At 46.5% G+C, this 23,605-nt stretch overlaps 3 protein-coding genes across 3 annotated transcripts in view; 2 read left to right on the top strand and 1 right to left on the bottom strand.

The window, feature by feature from the left end:
• Window positions 1-1,993: 1,993 nt before the first annotated feature.
• T265_08011 (hypothetical protein) lies at window positions 1,994-15,214 on the top strand (the record flags this gene model as incomplete). Its single annotated transcript, XM_009173698.1, has 3 exons — window positions 1,994-2,329; window positions 12,349-12,666; window positions 14,446-15,214. 3 exons carry the CDS (start codon window positions 2,162-2,164, stop codon window positions 14,824-14,826), a joined length of 867 nt encoding a protein of 288 aa, XP_009171962.1.
• A 5,235-nt stretch (window positions 15,215-20,449) lies between these two features.
• T265_08010 (hypothetical protein) overlaps window positions 20,450-23,605 on the top strand; it is a gene marked incomplete at both ends in the record, with an annotated part of 7,924 nt that continues 4,768 nt past the window's right edge. The window contains 5 exons of the mRNA XM_009173697.1: window positions 20,450-20,663; window positions 21,417-21,472; window positions 22,010-22,203; window positions 22,284-22,671; window positions 22,996-23,370. Coding sequence (XP_009171961.1) covers window positions 20,450-20,663; window positions 21,417-21,472; window positions 22,010-22,203; window positions 22,284-22,671; window positions 22,996-23,370 — 1,227 coding nt within the window. The remainder of the gene's footprint in view (window positions 20,664-21,416; window positions 21,473-22,009; window positions 22,204-22,283; window positions 22,672-22,995; window positions 23,371-23,605) is intronic.
• Window positions 21,639-23,605, bottom strand: part of T265_14455 (hypothetical protein) — a gene marked incomplete at both ends in the record, with an annotated part of 31,753 nt that continues 29,786 nt past the window's right edge. Inside the window, one exon of the mRNA XM_009173718.1 lies at window positions 21,639-21,849. Within this exon, the coding sequence (XP_009171982.1) occupies window positions 21,640-21,849 (210 nt within the window). The remainder of the gene's footprint in view (window positions 21,850-23,605) is intronic.

The raw sequence follows: 23,605 nt of genomic DNA, 5'->3' as shown, positions 1-23,605 counted from the left end.
GTGCCAACCGAAGCAATCAGACCTCCGGCTGCAAGTCCGGTGGAATAATTTCCCAACATCGCTGAGACGTCGGGATGCCTAAAGGGGCTCAAAAGTTTGGACTGGTATTCTGAAATGGTTCGGTTCATCGGGTACCTTTGAAAACTTCATTCCATTGTAGGAATACTGGGTGCCCCCGGGGAACCCAATCGATTCATGCACAAGCCAACTTGAAGGAAATGATTGGCCGATCTTAGTCACGTGATCCATACAAAACCATACCACTACTACATACGAGGCCTAGCTGCTTAGCTGAGGTTTGCACAACTGCCACCCGTGGCTCGGTGGCCGGGTGGGGTAAGCTTGGGAGCGGACCTGTAGATTCGCGGTCCAAATCCGGGCGACGTCACCCAACTCCTTTCCGACTTTCGCTGTTAATACGTTAACGTGTTAACTAAGATGAAAGCAACTTAATGTTCCGAGTGCGAAAAGTCTTACATCTGTATACATTTCCAGGCTTGGATCTATATTTCCGAAAACATAAATGCCAAGTTCGTGCCAAGCTTTTATTGGAAGAAGTGATGTGGGTAGTTAGAAGAGGGTTGTGTGAAGAAAGCCATGTCGATGAACACGTCAAGGTGCGCTGATACGTTTTGCGATGTTAGGCCTTCTTATTTTGTAAATACCTGATTGCACATATTTCAGGCGGAGAAGCAGGGACCTCCTGAAATAAATTCTTTAAATTGTTTCATACTATTTTCCCCCTTGCGCTGACAGTCCATCTTTCTTTCGTTTATGCGCTTCAACCAGTTAAATCGCTTTTTTCTTTGCCTGACCCTAAATGCAATTCGAACGCGCGCGCCTCCTGGCCTGTGCGCAACTAAATACTCAGAATGTTGGCTTGTGCATGAATCGCACTTTCCTGTGAAGCCGGTAGCAGCCAGTGTAACTCAATTGAAATTTGACCATCCCCGCCTAGACATGCTTATGTGTGCAACTCTCATTCTCTCTCCTACTTACAAGTATCCCGAGCGCGTCACCACGAGCGCGGCACAGGAAGAGGTAGCTTGCTAGTACACTCCCAAGTGACATCGACCAGTTTATTTCTGTACTTCACATGACATGTACCCGTTTGTTCGGTTCCGGTTCCGGTTTAGGTGTCGAATATCCGTGTTTGCAACGCGATCGTTCTGCTTTCCTATCCGTGCGTCGTGATTGCTGTACCTACACGTGCTGCTGTGTCTGAGTTAGCCCGGTGTACATGTTGCCTTACAGCGTATTGCGCCGACCCGTCCACGCTACATACACACCGTACACCAGTAAAATATGAATTCCGCGGCAGTGGTGAGTCTTGAGTATGTTTAAACAAACTCCAACAAAACCGCAGCCACATGGGGATAGCTAAAGGGCTTGAATAAAAACCATTGAATGCTGAAATATCACGTTAAAGTTTCCCCCTTCGGAACTATGGTTTCACACAATTTTTGGGTGTGCTTCTAAGGCTCAGTCTGGAGAAAATCGCATTTGCGAACCTTTGCAAAGCTCGAAAAAAACGTCATTTCCACATGTCAGAGTTTGACGCAGCTAAGTGTCAGGTAATTTGTTCAAAACGGAAGTGCTCGATCTCAGGTTGAGGAACTGTATCGATGATGGCGTAACTGGCCAATTGTTATGTCGCGCGAAAACCTGTAACAGCGCGCTCACGGCCGAACTTCGTCCTATGTCCACCCAAGGCCCTTTTTCGTTGTTGGATTTCATCCGACTGGAGAAGATAGGCGAAGGTTATGTTCCAAAATCTTCCACTTAATCTAATTCCATACACCTGCAGGTACTTATGGCGTTGTGTATAAGTGCCGCAATAAACGCAATTCGCGGTTAGCTGCGCTGAAGAAAATACGGTTGGAGAACGACGAGGAAGGTGTGCCGTCCACCGCCATTAGAGAAATATCACTCCTCAAGGAATTGCAGCATCCAAATATTGTTAGGTGAGCTTCACCTAGGCATAATTCGGAACTTTAGTCTGGAGCAAGTGATAATGGATGGTGGGAGGTTGTACCTTGTATTCGAGTATCTTAATGTGGACCTGAAACGTTATCTCGATGACCACGGGCGAAAGAATATGTTGGACCCGAGCGTTACAAGAGTATACCAAATCGCTTACGTACTATCGTTTTAGAGTTTTATGTATCAGATGCTTCAAGGACTGTTGTTTTGTCACGGGAGACGTGTCATACACCGAGACCTGAAGCCACAGAATATACTTGTGGATGTTGGTCGGAAAATAGTGAAACTTGCTGACTTTGGATTAGCACGGGCATTCGGAATCCCTGTACGGGTTCTAACTCACGAGGTAAGTTCTGGTTGGTATTCAGATTACGAATAAGGTAGACGTATCAACATTCTGCGATGTCAGTAAAGCGTTTCATGGGGTCGTCCAGCACGTCCGTTTTTATTATGACGTTTGACCTGCCTTTCGGAACAGCCACTCAAACTGCTCGACCCTAAGGTATTCTAAGAGTTCATGATGGGCACTTGTACTGGTTAGTACGATCGAAGTGCCAGCAGATCCTCCTGTGCGCGACAATTTTAAGAGTACGATAATGATTCCTTGCTCCGTTTGCCCCCTGGCCTGGACGTGTACCCGAAACCGAGTAAGCTAAGCTGGAGACGGTTTATGGGGAGCCTGAGGAAAGCGGATCGGTCTTTACATTATGATTATGTGTCCGAGGATCACGCAGACGTTGGGGACACGAAAATTTGAAACTAGTGTGCTGCTGCAAAGAAGAACGATGACATCCCGACCGCTCAACTGAAGATTTGAGGCTCTTCTCAACGTCAATAGAAGCGACACCCACGGATTATGGATTTGTTGGTGAGGACTCTACTTGCTCCAGCCTCCGAAAAACTGCGAGAAAGACGATCATTATGAGCATGTTTTACCGTATGGGGTGCCTCTTTGAGGTGAGGTTGAATTTCTTGACTCTATACTGACAATCGGGTAAATAGTTGGCCGGGTGAAGTCGAGAAGTACAGACCTGCATTTTCACAAGGCTTTCTTCAGAGCGGTAAAAAGATAAGCGAACCAACTAATGCGTGTTTAAACATTCGGACCGCTTGTAAGGAATTATTCAATAACCTACCCCAATATTTAATCATACCATCTTGCCAGGGTTTCCTGAACCTTTTTGCACCGAAACCCAGCCGCGGTCTGGGTCAACATTATCCAGCGGGAGTTGCAACAGTAGTATCACTTGAAAAAGGGGAGAGCTGACGAAAAACCTTCCAGCACTAGTAAAGGTAAAATCTTGACGTGCGTTCTGTGATCCGGTCAAACGCTGGTACTCTGGAAGGGGAGGTTCTCGAAGAACAGTGCGGCGCGGGCGCAGCAACTTACATTTGAGACGCGTCAGTTTTTAGGAGAAACAGTGGAGAAAACCATTCTATGCGTCATTTTGGGGGATTCGATTTTGAGCCTTTCGCTTGGAGTACGGGCAGTTGTTGTGATACTTGGTCGCCCCTTTCACCCTAGTGCATATCCATGGGACCATATCTGCCTATTTTGACACAAGTGTGCAAGCGACTTCTGACTGGATTTGCGCTAGAGCACTTCATGGTCCCAAATATGGTGTTGTGATCCAGTACCATGTTTGTAGTCGTAACTTAAACAGAATACTTGACAAAAATCACTTGCGGACGTGCTTTCTTCGCACATTTGCGATCTGCAGCATCCAGCCGCAAAACTGGTCTCGATGACTTCTCATTTTGGTCTAGTACCTGACAAACCCTACTTGGGCCCACAAAACATCCTGCTTTCCAATTACTGTTAGCAGAATTGCAAGGCTTATAATTTGTCCGGGTTGTAGCACCCTATTAGCAGAATCAACGCTCGGATTTGAGAACAATGTTTGCCTTCCCAAAGCGGCCTCTGGTTAAGGTCACCTGGATGTACGCAGCAACCACCATCCGCGCGGCTCCCCCAACTCCGACTCGTATGGCGCTTCCTTAACGTCAGTTTATTTGTCAAGTCTGGAGTATATACTGCGACACTGCGATCCATCAGAAGCGTGGTCTCTACGTGCAGAGGAAATACAAAAACCGTTAGTGTTTGACTATCCGTGTCTCCGAAGCATTGGGTCTGGTGGATCCGCGCGGCTCCCCCAACTCCGACTCGTATGGCGCTTCCTTAACGTCAGTTTATTTGTCAAGTCTGGAGTATATACTGCGACACTGCGATCCATCAGAAGCGTGGTCTCTACGTGCAGAGGAAATACAAAAACCGTTAGTGTTTGACTATCCGTGTCTCCGAAGCATTGATCGGGTCTGGTGGTAACTTCGGATTAACAGTGCTGAGGTGCGCCAGATGGTTCTAGTGAAAAGAAAATCTGCGATAGATGAATTACTCGGGGCGATATGGCTCAGTGGTTAGAGCGCGAGTTCATTGACAAGAAGGCCCGTGGTTAGAATCCAACCTCATCATCATCACCATCGACAGCATAACATCAGTGTTCAACACCGACGCTTCACTGCCGTACAACCATGATTTACTTGAAAGCCTTATTGTAAAGAAAATAATAAAGTTGGACGGGGATGGGACTTGGTGCTAGCTTACCACGATCATTCCGAGGCGCTTACACCTACAGACGTTCATTCAGGCAATCTGGACAGAAACTGACAACAAGAACGCCACTGACATCAGCTATCAGCCATATCTTGTAGTGTCCCCAACCAGGGGCAGTGGGGACCATGCGGTCCCCATCCTGGTAGGCAAGTAGCACCGACAACACCCAAACGTGATCTCCTTCATACCCCTCTACGGTGTCAAGGGTTGGCAACCTCTCTGCTTACGCCACTCTGAGTTGGGCATGGAAAACAGCATACGCAACACATGTCCCAACCAACGCAGCTTCTGGTGCTGGGCACATTCTTAATGGAAGTACCCATTGCACAACGGAAAACTCGCTTTCTAATTGCCTCATTACAAATTCGCCGACACCAACCCACACGAGCTATAGTTCTGAGACAACGATTGTCGAACGCCTGAAGACATCTCAGTTCCGCTGCCCAAACAGGCCAGGTCTCACAGCCATACAACAAAACAGCCCGTACTGAAGCTTGTTACATACGTCCCTTGAGATTCGGGGATACACTACTTTGATGCCATAGGCGTCTCAAATTAGCAAATGCGACCCGGGCCTTGCACATTCATCTGTCATCTATCACACTACAACAACATGACCCGACCTCTGCCTCTCGGCTTCCCCTATCTAGGCCTGGGTAACCTGACAGTATCCCAGCCTTCATGCTTTTTAAGGTGGCATGGCAGCTAGGTACCGAAAGGATGCTACAGCTAAACGATTTTATTTTCCAAGATGAATTACTTGCACTTCATACGTTACTCTGGTTAGGGCAGCACCCTGAATGCTAGAGGACCGTGTGCCTTGTAGAGCTCTTCGCCCAGCTCTGTTCTGAATGGAAGCAACCGAGAAGTAGACAGTACGTGACCTGGCAACGAAGTATGAAAACATCAGTCAACTCAGTCGGACCAACCACTGGCGTCTCCCTGGATGAGCACCTCAGGTTTAATGGTACTTGCAGATATAGTTCAATCATGCGGTCAACGGTGCTCATGCATCAAAGCTATCGCCTCCAATGCTTGGCTGTATCTCTTGCTCTGTCCCATTTTTCGGTGATCGAAACTGTAAAAGCTGGAACCAACGTACCCTCGGTACCTGATTCCCAACCAACGCAGCTTCTGGTGCTGGGCACATTCTTAATGGAAGTACCCATTGCACAACGGAAAACTCGCTTTCTAATTGCCTCATTACAAATTCGCCGACACCAACCCACACGAGCTATAGTTCTGAGACAACGATTGTCGAACGCCTGAAGACATCTCAGTTCCGCTGCCCAAACAGGCCAGGTCTCACAGCCATACAACAAAACAGCCCGTACTGAAGCTTGTTACATACGTCCCTTGAGATTCGGGGATACACTACTTTGATGCCATAGGCGTCTCAAATTAGCAAATGCGACCCGGGCCTTGCACATTCATCTGTCATCTATCACACTACAACAACATGACCCGACCTCTGCCTCTCGGCTTCCCCTATCTAGGCCTGGGTAACCTGACAGTATCCCAGCCTTCATGCTTTTTAAGGTGGCATGGCAGCTAGGTACCGAAAGGATGCTACAGCTAAACGATTTTATTTTCCAAGATGAATTACTTGCACTTCATACGTTACTCTGGTTAGGGCAGCACCCTGAATGCTAGAGGACCGTGTGCCTTGTAGAGCTCTTCGCCCAGCTCTGTTCTGAATGGAAGCAACCGAGAAGTAGACAGTACGTGACCTGGCAACGAAGTATGAAAACATCAGTCAACTCAGTCGGACCAACCACTGGCGTCTCCCTGGATGAGCACCTCAGGTTTAATGGTACTTGCAGATATAGTTCAATCATGCGGTCAACGGTGCTCATGCATCAAAGCTATCGCCTCCAATGCTTGGCTGTATCTCTTGCTCTGTCCCATTTTTCGGTGATCGAAACTGTAAAAGCTGGAACCAACGTACCCTCGGTACCTGATGATGAACGAACCCGACAGCCTATTCGAGGACGATGAAATTGCGCTGCTTCGAAGTTGTTTACATCACGAGATTGGGATTTCTAAGAAGGACATGGCCTGTTAGTCCTCAGAACCCACTTGTCAGGCAATGTTCTTACTCGTAATATGGTACATGGTTTGCGTTCTAAAGGCTGAAACTGGTCTCGGTAGTTGCCTCATTGTGGACTAGATGTCCATACTGTTGAATCCACGCACAGAAGTGCTTTATTTCTTCCAAGGTGATTCGACTCCACTCAGTAATTGTTTGTTAGTGCCTGCCACACTTGTACATGCCCGTTGAAATTACAAATTTTATGGACTCAAATGACTATAACCAATTTCTAGTATGTTTAAAGTAGAGTTCGCGAAGCTAGCATATCTCTGGCCTCGTCTTGTGTCAAATTCAGTAATCAGTACCCTCGTTTGCTTCCGCGCGAACTTTTCCGGAAGGTCCGTGCATCAAACCCTACTACGCCATCCCAACTGGTCCTATCTAGGCTTAAGCAACCTGACGGTATCTGAGTCTTTATGCCTCCTTGTGGCGTGGCAGCTGAGGTGTTACAGCTGAGCCATTTTCATCACGCAATCAAATGTTCTCACGCTCTGTTTTAACCAGCGATTGTTATATTTTAAAGGGGACAAAAAAGGGTCCACTGTATACAGGATACTACTACGAAAAAGTAGAAGTAAACCATGTTCTGCAGCGGGTATTTTCCAATAAAGTCCACGTATACATCATTGATAAAACAATATATCTCGAAGGTGAGGGTCGTTGATGGGGATCCTAGCACCAGAAAGAACTTAAACCTCAATGTATCATTCGGGCGACCAACAGCCCTCGTCGATCTTACTGAACGACGCGTTTCTTCTGTTTAATTGATAACCCTATATGACAAGCATTATTCAATACAATTACTGCAAAATGCTGCCATACCACATGGTGTGGTGGTTTTGTAATTCTTGCCCATCTGCTATACCGGAGGGTGCCGTGCGACACTCGCAGTACCAGGTTGAGCAGTAGTCAGAGGTCCGACCAACGCAGTCTCCTGGTCCTCCAGGTTGAGGAACATGTGTCTTGACTCGTTCTTAAAAGAAGTAGTACACTGGCCTTTCCGGTCAAATATCGCATACTTGAGGCCGGGCTTTTGAGCTAAAATCTTTTGATCTAGGGCTTTAATCGTCCTTCCGATTATGTTTGGATGCCCCGACAGCCGCGTGTAACCTTGATGCCTTCAGCTAAGAATACTGCCACGCCACATCGTTTGTCATCAGCCGGGTTGTCTTACTTGATACGGAAGATCGGCTAAGCGAAACCAGGTTACTGCTGACGCCTTTCTCTTTCACATACTTTTTACACCCTCCCCTCCCTATGCCCCATCACCAACTCTCATTGTAGACTCATCCGTTAGGATGACATCCCTGTTCGTCTTACATCGGTTCTGGCCGCAACATCTGCTCATCAGGTGAAGCTGACAGTTTCAGGCACCTCGAGATCAATCTTCAAGCCTCGACGCCCCGTCTATCTGACTGCTTTCAATGTCCGCACTCTGAAGCAAGCAGGACAACAAGCGGCTCTTGGTCTCATACCGGACTCGCTTGACACTGATATGTACCGTGTAGCAGAAATAGGAATTCAAGATGCAAGCACAGTGGTTTAGTTGACTCCCCCATCACTCCACTCGCTTTCCTCTACGCACCTCTGGTGATCCAGAGGACACTGGCAGGATGTACAGGGGTTGGTATCCTCTAAAGTCACCGGGTGAAAGGATCCTTGCTTGACTGGATACCGGTTGATATGGCTCATTGGTTAGAGCGCAAATTAACTGAAGGTCTGTGGTTCGAACCTGACCTCTGCCTCTCGACTTCTCTGTCTAGGCTTGGGCAGCCTTGCAGTATCCGAGCCCCTCATTGCTCAAGTGTGGGAGGTGAGGCCTACAGTCGGTGTTCGTCTGGCTTATTTGCCTGAATCTGGGAAAGGGTGATTACCACAGACAACTGGGGAAAATTGGTGAAAACGCTCATTTTCAAGAGGGTCTGTAGTAGTGCGGTAGTCGCAGGAGGTTTATTTTGATTCCCGTCGTAGGAAAAATTGGGGTTCATTTTCATCCGTCACCTTATGGTGACCAACGAGCCAGCTCTGGACCCTAGCAGACCGCTTAGGCATCAGTTGTCGACGGCCAGTATTGATCGGTGTCTACTGCTGATTAGTGATTAATGTTGACTCCAACAATGTATTTGCACACTGACGCAATTAATTGAGATATCCAGGTTCAAAAACTGCACACCTCATTTGGCCCTTGAGAAGCTCATAGGCCTCAGACCCAGACGAATACATCAGAGCTTCCTTATCCAATGCCCATCTACTGACCGGAATTTCGGACGTTCACTGTGATTCCTGGATTCACGCGTCAGTTGTGTGAGCTACTACCTACAAATTCTAGCTATCCACTCCTACCTTCCCAATCTATCGGCGAACAAAATTGTAACTGTAACCATTACAGCGTGTATACGGTTTACAGCTGAAGATGACAGATGGCGACGGTCTCGTAACATACCTCTCGCAATTCTAAGAGTACCGAAGACTGAGTAATTTTATATACCTGGTCGTTACAGTAGCTTTGACGAAATTACCTGGTGAAGTCATCATTGTTGTTGTTAGACGTAGACATCATGGTTGTACATGGGCTGGGATACTGCCATAGCACCCACACCTAGACAGGAGGACGATTTGGGTCCTCAACCAAAGCCTTTGGCTCAATAGCCTAAAAACAAGGCAACGGTGTCTGGCGAGAAATTCAAACGCATTACCGTTTCTACGGAATAGGTCGCAACGTGTTTCAACCCCCAATCTGGAGGACCAAGAGACTGTTCGTCAGACTTCTAACCACTGACCAACCTCGTGAGACTCTGTGAGTGTCGCACGGACCACCCTCCACCCCCAATATGGCTCAATGGGTCGCTGAGTTGCAAACCGTCACACCTCGGGAATAGAGTCAGTGCACGTTCACCCAACTGTGGCGTCCAAAAGGCATATTTTTGAGTCTCGAGCTGCGTGCACAAAGCTACAGTATGATTGTGTATACAGCTGGATATGCGGTCTGCGTTATATCGAGGTTTTTGACCAATATCTCAGGAACGGTGCTGGTGTTGAATGTCGCTAATGGATTCTCGATGGCTTAAGGAGATCGCAAGTGTTTGCTGGTGCATCAGGTGCTTCACTCGCGGAGAGCCTCCTGCACCACTAGCTACGACAGCTCAGGCATGCTCTGCACATGCCAAATAATCGTCCATCAAAAGGAGTATTGTGCTCCCTACCTTTAAAGTGACGGGGATTCTGGAGTAGCCAACATGTGGCTTAGCTGGTGAATGTGTGGGCAGTTACGGAGAGTTTGAGTGCAGTCGTTGCGAATAAGGTCCGCCTGAACCTTCCTTCAATCGACTGAGAAAACTAAGATGTGGCGGACAGCCGATATAAATGGTGTTCACGCTGTCAAACTGCTTCTAGATTTCCTGGTTGACTGAAGGTATAAGCGTTTCAGAAGGGGGATGTGCTAAACCGGATCCCTGTTCACTCCTTTTCCACCTTCGAGCTATGTAATTATTGTGTTTGTGGCAGTAGGGCATAATTATCACCATTAACATTAGTGTCAATGTCGACGATCAGCACGAGCTCTTATGAAGTCGGACAACCGGACGACATAGTAGTAGCCGTTTACGGATGTCGAATCGACCAAGGGAGTCTCATTTGGTGGACTAACGCCCATACCAACACCTATGCAGTCAATTGTAGCTGCTATAAAATCACCCGTAACTCGTAGTAGATAACTTTGGTGATGTAAGTATTACATAGGGATCTCTTACTCGATTTTAAGTGCACCAAATTTCAACCGATAAAGTATGCCTTGTGTTAAGGATCCTGTTTGAGTTAGATCCCTCATTTGAGAGTCTGCGAAGAAGGTAGGAGAACAAGGTGTGAGTAGTGGGCGCGAACCGGCGGTCTGAACTGTTACGTACAGTCGGTCACTTCTGGCACCTGATTGACATTCCTACAAGTGGAACCCACAGAGCGGTGCTGGTGTAGCGGGAGTGGGTTGAGAGATTAAAATTAACATAGATAGCAGTCACATGTTACTTATCTGCTCAGCATGTAGAAAATAGGACAATCCGATTGGCTTATATTCTGTGGTTATGTGGTATTGCAAGTATGCCAAAACATAGACGATGAACGCACTACAACCAAATCTTTGGTTCAAATACTTGACCGCAAGACAGAGTAGTCGAGGTCGCTCAGCGGTTAAGGCGTAAATTTGCTGACCGGGAGGCCGTGATTCGAGCCCAACCTGGGCACTGTGTAGTCTTGGGCATCCTGACTATCTCAGCCTTTTGTGCTTCCCTGGAGTAGCATGGCAGGTAGGCACCGAAAGGGCATTACGGCTGACTTACTCACGTGTTCCGTATGCTGGTTGACTGATTCCCTCAAGGAGCCCTTTTCACACAACCACGCGAAGGGTGGAAACGAGCCAAGGGAGGTCAAACAATGAACGTACGAAAGCCGTTACCAGCAAATTCAGCTGCGCTGATCATTGGTGTCTCGGATGGGAACCCCGACCCGGAATACATCAATGATTAGAGAAATTGTCAGACCCTCAATGGCGCTCGTGCATTTGAAATATTGCCTTCAGTGCGTTGGTCCCCTCCCGATCTCTTCAACGAAAAGCTTATCGATACCCCTGTATTTACGCATCAATTATATCAGCTACCGCCTCCTAGTGCGTACCTGTCTACCCCATTTTTCTAATTATTGGTGAACGAAACCGTGTCAACATAACCACTGTATCGCAAGCACGCGGTCTCGCTAATGATGATTTGAGGCGGGAATGTTGAGTTTAACCATTATCGCGTGCAAACAGCGACACTTGAGAATGCCAACTGGTGGTCGAAACTAGTCTACTTGCCCCATATGGGTGCAACAGGCCTATAAATCGAGTGCTACCCTGCTACACCTACATCAGCTTTTGACGAAGAGTGTACATTAAGTCTGTTCATGTGGAGTTCATCTCGCTCAAGTGGCCAGCTCTGTTCGATCCTTTTGAACTCCCGTCAAGGAACTTTGAAATCGGTTTTCACGTTGCCGGTAATAGTACCTAAAGGGCTTTTGCCCCCATGTTAATTTTCATATGTAAAACTGTAAGTGGGCTTTTATATTGAGGTGTAATTAGAATAACGTTCCAACTTCCACAGGACACAGTTCTTTGATTCGACCGCTTCTCAGCGATCTCACCAGCCGCCTTAGGGGCATATTGTATAAGCGAGGGACCTGCCCTCGCAGTGTTTAATATTTCCACTGGTGGGGAACTGTTAATTGCCACAGAGTTGATAGGATTGGGGACGAAACATCCCATTAACAGGCCAGCAGGCAGTGTTAAAACGGATAAATATGAGGACTGGGTCCGGCTGCGACACTCGCCTTTTTAGGGGGTCTTTGAACTTGCTTCAGGTAAACTGTATCAGATGTAACAATCCTTTGAATTAGTGGACTGGAAAATCTCAACATTCAACGTGGTTATCCTTTCAGTTGATCATGCGCTCTTCTGGCTGAAATGCTCCTCAACATCATGTCAGTCCAGATTTTAAACCGAAAATTTTGCTTTGTTTTGGCATTAGTTTTGCAATTTCAGGGCACGTTTAAACATCTCCCATCACGCAGCTGTACAATAAACCGTCCTTTTTGAAAACCTACGTTCGGTATCTTTTTCATTATCATCCCACAGGTCGTTACCTTGTGGTATCGTGCACCCGAAATTTTACTCGGAGCCCAACGCTACTCGTGTGCAGTAGATATATGGTCGATGGGTTGCATCTTTTCAGAAGTTGCTACAAAGGAAGCGTTGTTCAGAGGTGACTCTGAAATCGACCAGTTGTTTCGGATTTTCCGTCTACTCGGGACCCCTTCTGAAGACGTCTGGCCGGGCGTAACCAACTTACCTGACTACAAAAAGAAAGGCTTTCCGTTGTGGAGAGAGTCCAAGCTGACGACGAATGAGAATATCACAAAGGCTTTCAATGATCTTGGTTTGTCTTTGCTTCAGGTAGGTTGTCATTTTAGCAAATGTCCGCGCCGTGCTTCTACAGGCAGCACGAAGCTGTGCGTACGTATCTTTGCCAATGATGAGATTTATGTTTACGGTAGTGAAAAACCGATGCAATCCTGCGAGAGCTTGTAGGAAGCGCGGGAAGGGGACAAGATACCTCAGTGGTTAGAGTACGAATTTACCGACCGGAATTTCCGTGATTCGAGCCCGACCTTAGCCTCTCGACTTCCCCTGTCTGGGCTTGGGTAGCCTTGCAGTCCCAGCCCTCATGCTTCCTTCCGGTGGTATGGCTGTTAGGCACCGAAAGGGTGTTACCGCTAAACGATTTTTCGTTATTGTAGGAAGCGGCAACTCATAGTATCTGGGAGGTTTTGCATGCGATTTTCATCGATGCCATGTAGATTCTACACACTTTCACTCCGGCTGATGCCCTATATGTTGTTCACTTGTGTGTGTTTGATCCACGAAGAAAGAATAGCTAGTGGTCCATCGCGTCTGCTTATGTGACCATTTTTCGCACATTTGGAATCGAATCCTCCTGTTATTTCCTGATGATTAGTGTATTGGTTATTGCTTGGTCGATCGTTGATTATTGGTTGACGGTTGCTAATTGATTGACGACTGATTTGATGATTGGGTGTCATACTGTCAACATTATTGATGGAAGAATTGAGTGTAATAAGTTCCCTAACCCAAATGAATTTCTCTGCGTTCTATTTTAAAGTAGGTTTATGCAATTTATTCCTTTCTCATCAACTCTATTTGTTGAATTGCTGAATTACTCCAAATGTCTTTCTGTGCGGCGTTGATTCCCAACTTTGGATTTCAGGTTTCGAACACACTGCTCCTCTACAGAGTGACCATTCTTGGTGAACAACAACATCGATCAATAGATGGGGTGCTTTTTATGAGCACAGACCGATAATCTTCCTAATTTCAATTTTTTTATGGATATGGCTGTTTTTTATCCGAGTGATCAGTTACTTAACGATTTGTTGAGTCTTAGTTTTAAACGTTCAATCGCGAGGAAATTGCTTTGAACGTGCCACCAAATGAGTGACTGTTAATTTGCTAGTGATTTTTCACTTGCAAGACATTTTTTCGCCTTAATCGCTCTCATTGTCTTGAGGTGACGTCAAACTTGAACCCTCAACAATTTACGGATAATCTTAAGATTTGGAGGTAAGTTTATCATTTAAGCTCATGTGATGTTCCTAAAAGCTTTGTTTAGCTGAAGACTAAGGTCACTGCCAGGTTTTTAGCCCGTGGCGTGAATTAGTGACAGTTTGTATGTACGCCTGTTACCTTATGGTTGCTTGAACGTGAAAGCTCCACTTGCGCGTAAGGAAACTCAACGCAGCCATTGATCTGTTCGCCAAGGTGATCACTTTGGTTGCATGCATGCCCCATGTTTCCGTTGGCACGGCATTCTAGATGAGGCGCTCTGCGCAGCACATTCATTGGAAGTATATCATAAATGAGAGATTTGGCTGGGATTGAGTCTCCCGTTAAAAACAAATTAGTGTATTTCGCGAATGGCGTCTAATTTGCTTTCAAGTATAACAATGTCGACTTAGGGGAAACTCGGGTACTGCGCCTACCTGATGGGTCTAATCGAGGACGAAGCCGGTCGTGGGCTGTCGGAGAGCTTCCAACAATCTTCTAAGTTTTGTTCTCTCAAGTACTGAGTACTTTCACTATGTAACTTGGGAGTCATGGACTCAAATCCGTATAAACTGGTTGTCAGCAGTCTATTTCCTTATTTTCCTCTTTCAGGCAATGCTCATTTACGAACCATCTCGCCGAATAACTGCCAGGGATGCTCTCCTTCATCCCTACTTCGCGGATTTAGATAAGTCAACTGTTCCTGCCACGGGTGAAGAGTATATTGGTCTTCCTTTAGACCAGTTACCTCATGAGGTTGCTGCGATGTTCTTAGCAGATGCTGGAGAGGCTTATAGGACGGAATCGGATCGGGAAAACGCCGGCCGACAGCTTGGGGTTCTCCCAAGCACCGTTGAACTGGGTGCAGATTCATTGCCAACATCGAAATTTCTCAGTACAACTCAGAAAGGGCAACACACTTCTATGGACACCACCTCACAACCTACTGTTCCGTTAGCAGACAGCCATGAAGTTAACATGTCGATTGCCTAACATTGTCTGCTGGTCTTTATTCTCTTCAGCAACCCCGCCCGGTGCCTGTCCCGTGTAAAGAACGTATTTTGTAACGGACACCAGTTTTTCAGACCGAACCATTATTTTGTGCTCACTGATTTTTGTATAAATCGGTAAAAGACGAGAACGAGCACTATTTCACTATGTTGCACGCGTCAATGCAGACACTATTGTTGCTGTCCAGGAAATTAGTGCTTGCTTGTCTGACAAATTTTTCATCCTGTATGGCGTGTTTGTTATGGTACTCGTATATGACTCCGTATTTATCTACCATTGGCTTTTCAGGTGTAATGACCAACGTCTAGAAGACTGTTGTTCCCCCCATTCCCAATCCACTATTCGACTCAGCATAAAGTTTTCGCTTCCCCGATCACCATTGAATACCTTGAGATGGTGAATTGGACCACTTCGGGGCTCTAATTGGGTTGTATCGTTTGTGTCATCTGGGGGGTCGTAATGTTTCTTCAGAATCCTTGTCTACATGGTTGCTCAAAGTGCAATGGGTGCGCAAATTTCCTCGGTGACTATTCCTGTGACTTCTGACCTCCATAACTTCCGAGTCAACGTTATGTCCAACTTTCCTAAAGCTAATGTTGAAGTGCCACGTCACCATCCCGCACTTCATGTACTGCGCCGTGTCTTGACTTTATTGCTTGCCCCCTCATCGGCACGAATCGCGTGTTACATTTCTTCATTCCCGTTGGTTTCCTGTCGAGAAGCAAGTGGGTTTCAAATCTGGAGGAACTTCTGCGATGTCCGCCAATGCAACTTGTGTGCGCTCAGCTAATCGTACTTTCTAACCCAACTTCGTCAACCGGAGACCAAACATTTTTAGAATTTGTCGACTGTGGTTACATACTATGCACCGGGAACTGTTGGGCTTCATAATGGATACTAGATTTTAGAAAATTCTTGTTTCCGGAGTAGTCTCGTCACCAGAATCGTCACCAAAAAGGCCGCAGATGGTACGTGTTGAGTATGTCGCGACTAAGTTATCCGAAAGGAATTCTATACAGATGAACCCAGCTATTTGATTGTTGTTTGAATCAGGTCTCTCAAACCGGTCGCAAACGCCACAATGCATTCAGTACATGTTGTGACTGCTGAACGGTCATGAAACTCTGTCGGTTCTTGGCTTCCTGCTCCGTCCACTATGGTGTACCAAAAGGCACGGTAGCTTCAGACATACCCTCATAAAGACAAAGTAAGATCATTACAATTGTATTTATAGGGTAACCACAGAATGTTCCACGATGTCGTGCTAGAATCTCCGTCAAGGGGCGAGAGGCGTCGATCTAAAGATGTGCGATACAGATTGGCTGGCATTCTGACTAATCAGAGCATGCCTTCGTTTGGTCTGTAGCCCGCACTTGACCCATCCGTCCAGGTGACGTGCTGTTCGGTTATTACGGGCGGCTGGCCTCGACATTTAAGCCCGATCCTTGACTCATTATTCGATGGCATTGGATCTCTGCCGGTTATTCGGTCTTGAGGGGTCGAACAAGCGTAACGTCTGGTCCTGTGGTCAAAGGATCGAACATTTAAACGGCTAATGGCCACTGGTGCGCACGCGTCCACTCACTAAAAGTAGCGGTTAGTCGAATGCCAACTCTGACTATGCCGTCCGGTATTCAATAGCTCGGCAGTTTGTTCAGTATGTTTCTTGGTGATTCGACCTGCGGTAAGTCAAGCGAATTCAGTTGTTTCGCAGGGTTGCTGTTGTATGGTGAGATTCCCTGCTTTGAGCAACCGCAAAATGGCCTCTCGTCAGTACTACACACAACTGTGCATATGTATTTCGAATAAGGAAATAACTGGATACTCACAGTAAGTACGGAAACAGAAAATAACTTACAAATGTGTCACAATAGAATTCGCCACCAAGTTTCACGAACCGCTTATGAAAGTGAAACCACGGGTTTTAATGTGCTTTGCATCCCTACCTATCCACGATCTATTCGCAATATGATGTTCCGGTAAAAGCCAGGACTGGAAAGCGCGTGAATGTAGTTAGATTAGGTAAATTACTGTAACCTACCGTAAGACGGGAACTAATTACAACTTTGGTGGCGGATGCAAGAAACTGCGGTAGTTATAGTGAGAAATAAATTATGCAGAGTTTGTCATTGCATGTCAGTTTTCTACCAGGTCTCCCAACGACAAGGTCTGCTGTTTCGGTCAATCTTGGACAGTTGTTCGGGCACTGAAATTCCTCAGTACATCCTACTGCTGCTTGAGATCTGTTGACATAAGTAGGGCTTTCGTTCATTTTCTCAATGATCACATGTTCATCGGTCGTCCCAGTATTCTAATCGATACCAGTACTTTGACTTATAGTCAGCAGGGAAATATGTGTACAACAGCATCACGCACGAAGCGACTTCGTCCGTGATTGGCCTGCTGGTAAAGGTTTCAAACTGTCTATGCTATTTCCAGCCACAACACTTCATCCAGTGTTTGCTTACGAAAGTGTGATCAGCAGCATTTAGAACGGTGCTCGCCGGCTACACGACTAAATTTGATAAAATCTGGAACAGTGTTTGCGAGATTCTGCCTTGTTTGTAGGAACTAGCTGGGATGGTGAGTGGAACACACACTGCTTGACTTTTGTTGTTGGCCTATTTACAGTCCTCACCGAAAGTGAGATCCGGTTGCAATATGTGCTTTAGGAAATCTCGATTGTTAGAACAGCAGAAGTCAGGTGAGCCAGTTGAAGCTCCGTCGCGTTTCGGAGGTGATTTCATCCATCGTGGTAAAGCGCCTTGTTAGAGAGTACTGTACCACCATAGGCGACAACCCTCAAGCAAGAAATGCAACAGTAACTCGTTGGGCCGTTTCCGCGCTTCCCTTATCAGTTGTAAAATCTAGAGGCGGACGATCCTCTGTTTCATGAATGTGTTGGGCTAAGTACACATCTACATTGGAAACCTCAAACCTGCTACAGAAACTTATCGGTATAAAAAATTCAACGGCCATTCTTAAGTTAGTCGGGTTTAGAATAAAACGCATTATGCTACCGTGGATGTTTCTGGTCGTTTCGCCACCTTGACAACAGACGGATTAGGAGCCCTAAACCACGCATTCATACCGAGATATTATCTTTGCGAGGCCGGTGGGTACTGTCCGTAGAACTGTATGCAGTATGTTTATATCGTTCACAGGCTGGTTGGTTAAAACATGAACGCCATTCGCTTCGTTACACTCCGGCGACCAACTGCCCATTTGAGGACTCAAACGATTTCAACTCAAAGTTTTGGTTTTTCTCCAGGCAGGTTGATTTCAGCAGCCCTGGAAATAAAGCTTTCGAGTATTTCTTTGTTCTACTGAGAGTAAGAGACTTCACTCTGTAAGAGAAGTCAGTCTATGCCGAAAAACGGAAGCACGGTAGGGTTGCGATTCATCCACAGTGCGCATCACACGGAGCTCCAGGGGGATCCGAAACTCTGACTGGCATGTAATTAATAGAAAAACTATCCTGCTCACAAAGAATAAGTTACGCGATGAATGAGTCCTCCATCTCGAAAATCGTCGCTCGAGCTGCCAGCCAATACGTGATGTGAGTCCCACGATTGAAGGTTCAGTGGTGCTATGTTTTGTCCAATAATCGCGTGTGGTCTTAGTCTTCAGCTACGAGCGCGTTGGAATCGCCCTGCAGACTCGCTAGGTGCGCAATGCCTGATGACTCAAAATACGGATGAAACAGCCGCACAGTGTTCAGGTTTTCGGCATATATTGGCTTCCTCTATAGAGCGAAAGTTCGGCTGAACTATTTCTATGTCCTGTGATTGTTGCGATCAGCTTCACGGTACGCAGCATGTGGCAGCTATTTGAGTGTCACCATACAAACAACAGGCGTTCGCTACTTCAAGCCACCGGGTTTGGTTGCCGGTCTTTCAGTCGACATTTGGGGACTAGGGCTTGGAGACAACTCACGAAATGTACTCCACTGCGATTCGACCATACGAACTAACTTTTTCATCAAAAAGCGTCACGTGAAAGCATTGACCCTGCCCCGATCGACTAGTCACACTTCTTAATCAACCACAGTTGAGCGACTCAAGCAACCTCCCACTTTTTCACCGTACGTTTTACCATCTGTTTTTATGCAAGTATTTTAACCGTGTATTCCATTTATAACTATTTGCCAAACGAGAACGTCGAAAACAATTGTTCGCGCTATCCTGCATTGCACGATGTTTTATTTCATTAGCTCATTACGATACACCTAACCACGAGCTCATCACAATTGGTTGCTCAAGGATGGAGCTCAAAATACTTGTCTTGCTGCACCAAGATCCTTTCGTGCTGCTTACAGCTTGCACTTTAGTGGAAGGATACCTATTCTACCACGTTTTCGGTACTTTATCTTTCAGTTTTCGGCATACACAACATGACGCTACAGCGGGTTCATACTCTGGAATTGAGCACTGGCTCGGAATCGTCCTTCTGCTGGTTTTAACGCAGTTGAAATTTTGAATAAGGGTGCGGTTTTCATTTACGGTCACTTCTTGGTGTGGTACTTCAGTTGTTCACAATGGAGTTAAGATTCAGACTGAGCTACCTAACCCACCAATCTGATGACGTACAACTAAATGCGTGAATGGCGATGACATCCGAAGGACTATCTATGAAAAATCGCTCCACGAATCATCACAGGGATGCCATGTTGTTCTTAGTAGCTGTAAACATTTCCTGAGGTCTTGTCAGTAGCATATTAAACCGTCTGGACCGTGCGTATGGAGCTTTTCTTCGACCAACACTGTTGATTCCAGGTATTGTTTACTCTTAGCACCAGCGATACGGACTCAACCGTTTTTCGTACTAATCTCATTCATTACTACAATCGGTAAAGATGTAAGGATCATATTTGTTGTATCGGATAGAATGTATATGGTATTCGGGATTTCCTTGGGTTAAGCATTGCGAGTGAAAAATAAAGCAGGATACCACAACATGAGTTTTCATCGGTTAAACCACAGGACCTAACACCTAAGGGGTGTCTCCAGGCTCCTCAAGCATCACACTAGCCCACCACTCAGCGTATCTAAATGAACTCCGCAAGCTTAAAATATTAGTTGCAGAATGCTATGGTTGGTGTGCAGCTTCACTCATCAGACACTCCCTAGACACAAAACGCCCGGGCCCTATCGTTGTGTGAATGTCTGTGTCCGTGACCCATTGAGCTATACTGGGTGATATCCGTGCGACACCGCTGCCTCGCGCTCAGGCTTTTGAGACAAATGCTTTGGTCGAGAACAGTCTGTCTGGGTGCCCTTACGGTATCCCAGCCTACGTACAACTATGACACAAATAACGGTACCCTCATACCACATCTGTCGTCACATGGTGTCATCTTGCTTGCTGTATACAACAGGGCGTGAGCGAAAACGTGCTACTGCTGATACCTTACGCTTTCACTTATTCCGTTTACCCCACCTAACCCCGCGAGTCCTAGCACTAGGTCTAACTGCTTTGTTTGCCGTTCGTCACACTCAGTTTCAGCTTCGACTTCAATGATAGCACTAAACACTTCGAAGTCCGTTTTCAAACCCCGAAAGCCAATCCACTTAGCTGCCTCTAGTGTTCACACAATTAAGCAAGCATGACAACAAGTGGCTGTTGCTCGTACGCTGGACTGCGGGACTTGCAGAATGTTCACCCGTGTCACACTCAGCTGGGTACTTCTGTTCCGATGGAATTGCCCTCTATAGGTGGAATAGTTGACCCGAGTCAACATAGCCAAAATTGTTACTTGGTCTTCATTCGGACCGGCCTGTTAACCATTCACACGTTCATCCGTTTAGCAGTGAAAACAAGTACGTCTATTGTGCGCTATTCGTTGTAACTGAAGAAATCGCCTTCACATGAGTGGTCCGGAAACCAAATCCCAGTGCATCATTGGTCGTTTTAATGAACCCACCGTCATTTCCTATATGTGGTGGCTGTGGGAAATAAGTTTTTATTGGCCGAAACCGACAACACCAAATAACAATAAAACTTCTAAACAATTCTGACCAGATGATACCCGATAATGTGACGGTGTGTGCGAAAGGACAACATTCATGATGGTTTTGTGTTTCACTTTGGCATGGAGTTACTTTTCTTCGGTTTTTGTTTGTTTGACCTGAGGAGATAGAGGAGGAAGGGCGCGAATATAATACACTAGAAATTAAACTAAACTGCCCCTAAAGTACCCACAAACATCCTCGATCGTGCTCACCTAAGGAACTGGCATGTGGTATTCTTGATCATCCCTTTTGGTTAAGTCCACTTACATACTTATCCAGTGTAGCTACATGCTTTAGAATAGTACCTTAGCGGTACAGTTGTTTCTTTTATCTCAGTGCAGCACCAGGATTCTACTCTATCTATATAGCATTTTTCAGTTCTAGGTGACCACTCGGACTAAGACACACCAGACCCAGTCATCCTCGCTATAAGAACTCGAAAAATCAGGCTGACGAGGTAGCTGATACAAGAGTCGCTTAAATATTTAGGGGGCACTTTTCTGTTCCCCTAGTGTGGCGTAAGACACTCTGAGATGAATCCCCGCTGCATCTCCTTCGCAGTACAGTCTTTAAATTGGTTGGACTTTGGTGTCAGTAATATACTGGCAGTTCATCAGGTGATCCTATAGGTGTTGTTCAACCAATTCATGGGCCCACATGTCTACATTGTATGATAACACATCAAACACTGATAAGGAATTAAAAGACTGTACATTTATCCTTCAGAGTAAAGCCATAAGTCCCATAAAAAAGTCTTCGTAGATAACACTGTTTCACTCACCATGTTGCCCATCATTTCCATTAGGTTCTTCCGGTGTGCCCTCTTAGCAAGCTCCACTTGCTCCAGCACAGCCAACAGCTCATCACTGTGTGACAAGAGTTCAAGAAGGGACGCTTCAAGTGCTTCAACACGCTCTACCAGTTCAACAAAGTCATCCGGGTCAACGTACTTGACAGAATATGTGGACGAAGAAATAGAAATGAAGCGAGAAATCTACATTAGTACTTCACTTAATATTGGGAACATTACTGCTTAATCAATAAAGAAGTGGGTTGGTCAATATGGTCTTGGGGAAGTGAGCTTCTGAGACCAACCAAAACACCGAAAGTGTGCGGTTTTTTTTAGGACCGGGCGAGTTAGCCAAATTGGTTAGAGCACGAATTTACTGACCGGAAGGTCCGTGGTTCGAACCCGACCTCTGCCTCTCGACTTCCCCTGTCTCGGCTTGGGCAACCTGGCAGTATCCCAGCCCTCGTGCTTCCTTCGGATCATCAATGCTGAAGCACGTCGAATGGCATTCGGGAGAAATAACCCACCCTCGATAGATGAACTGATCACACTGCACAGGTTACGCTGGCTTGGCCGCGTGCTGCGTATGCCAGTCGACTGACTTCCTTGAAGGGCTCTTTTCGCCCAACCATGTGAAGGGTGAAAGAGAGCCAGAGGCGGCCAAACAATGACTTGGCAGCGAAGTGTGAAAGCTATTATCAGCAAACTCAGCCGCGCTGGTCACTGTCGTCTTCCTGGATGGGGACCGAGAGACGGGCCACATCAATGGCTAGTGACATTATCAGACATGGCCCAGTCGCGCCCTCAATGACGCTCGTGCATCAAAGTTGTTGCCTTCAATGCATAGCTTACTTTCTGATCTGCTCAGTGAAAATCCCACTGTCACTTGGATTCACGCATCAATTATATCACCTCCCGCCTCCGATGCGTAACTATTCACGCCCGTTTCCCCAGGTCATCGGAAAACGAAACTATGGCAGCTGTGACCTCTTTACAGCATGTGCGCAGTTTTTACAACTGATGGTGGTGCGGTGTTCTTATCACTGGTACGTTGGCAACGTTGCACATAAAGTTCGATGCCTGGGTACATAACGCCTGTTAATTGATTAGACACCGAGGAAGTTTATTCATTCGAATTTTTCATCCCCTCTGTTGACCTCACCAGGAGCCCTCTATAACGCTATGATTTTCATGGTCATAGATCACGTACTCTAGCCAAAGGTCTGTCTAGTTCATCTTGCTGGATCGTTTTCATGTTTATCTCATCATTTCCAACGCCTACACTTGATATCCCATTTCGTAAAATAGTCATTGTTTTGATCAATCGGTCTGTCTGTTCCTCTCTCGCAGACATGGCGTGCTAAGTTCAGGGCTATCCAACAGCAGCGAATTAAAACTGATGATATCGATCAAGTTTTGGAGTCTACGGCAGCGAGCCAAAAAGCCGACCAACTCACAGCCGCCACCGGAGCTGCCGCTTTGGCTCGCGGTCCACGACCCGGTCTGGCTGGAGAACAACAAACAATCATTCGGATTGATGACACAACCCACGTCCAGCCGTTCACAGATGGATCCATACCGAGGACCGCCTTGGCTGCGGACGAAGTCGCCGTGCGACCAATTATAGCTCGGGAGCGGCGATGGCGTACCCGGGTAACCGTACTCCAAAGTCAAGGAAAGACCTTTTATGAGAATATCGTCCTTGGTATTTTGCGGAATGTGATTGTAAGTTTCTGGCTTGCTTGAGTGTGTCAACTCTCTCTCGGTCTTGTAAATCTGTTTAGGCTATAGACCTGTGGCTGTGTCAAACCATGGACCTTCGGGTCAGTGGGTTCGCCCTTCAACCACTGAGCTGTCTCGAGATCACATGCTTTTGTGCGCATCTGAAGGTGTCGATGACAACAGTTTCCACGAGCGGGGAAGCGTGTGCTTATACGTTTTTGTACAGCTCGTGTGGGTT

The sequence above is a fragment of the Opisthorchis viverrini genome (assembly GCF_000715545.1).
Source record: "Opisthorchis viverrini unplaced genomic scaffold opera_v5_197, whole genome shotgun sequence".
NCBI lineage: Eukaryota > Metazoa > Platyhelminthes > Trematoda > Opisthorchiida > Opisthorchiidae > Opisthorchis > Opisthorchis viverrini.
Note: the sequence above shows the minus strand (reverse complement) of the source record. Positions and strands in the feature narration are given on the sequence as shown.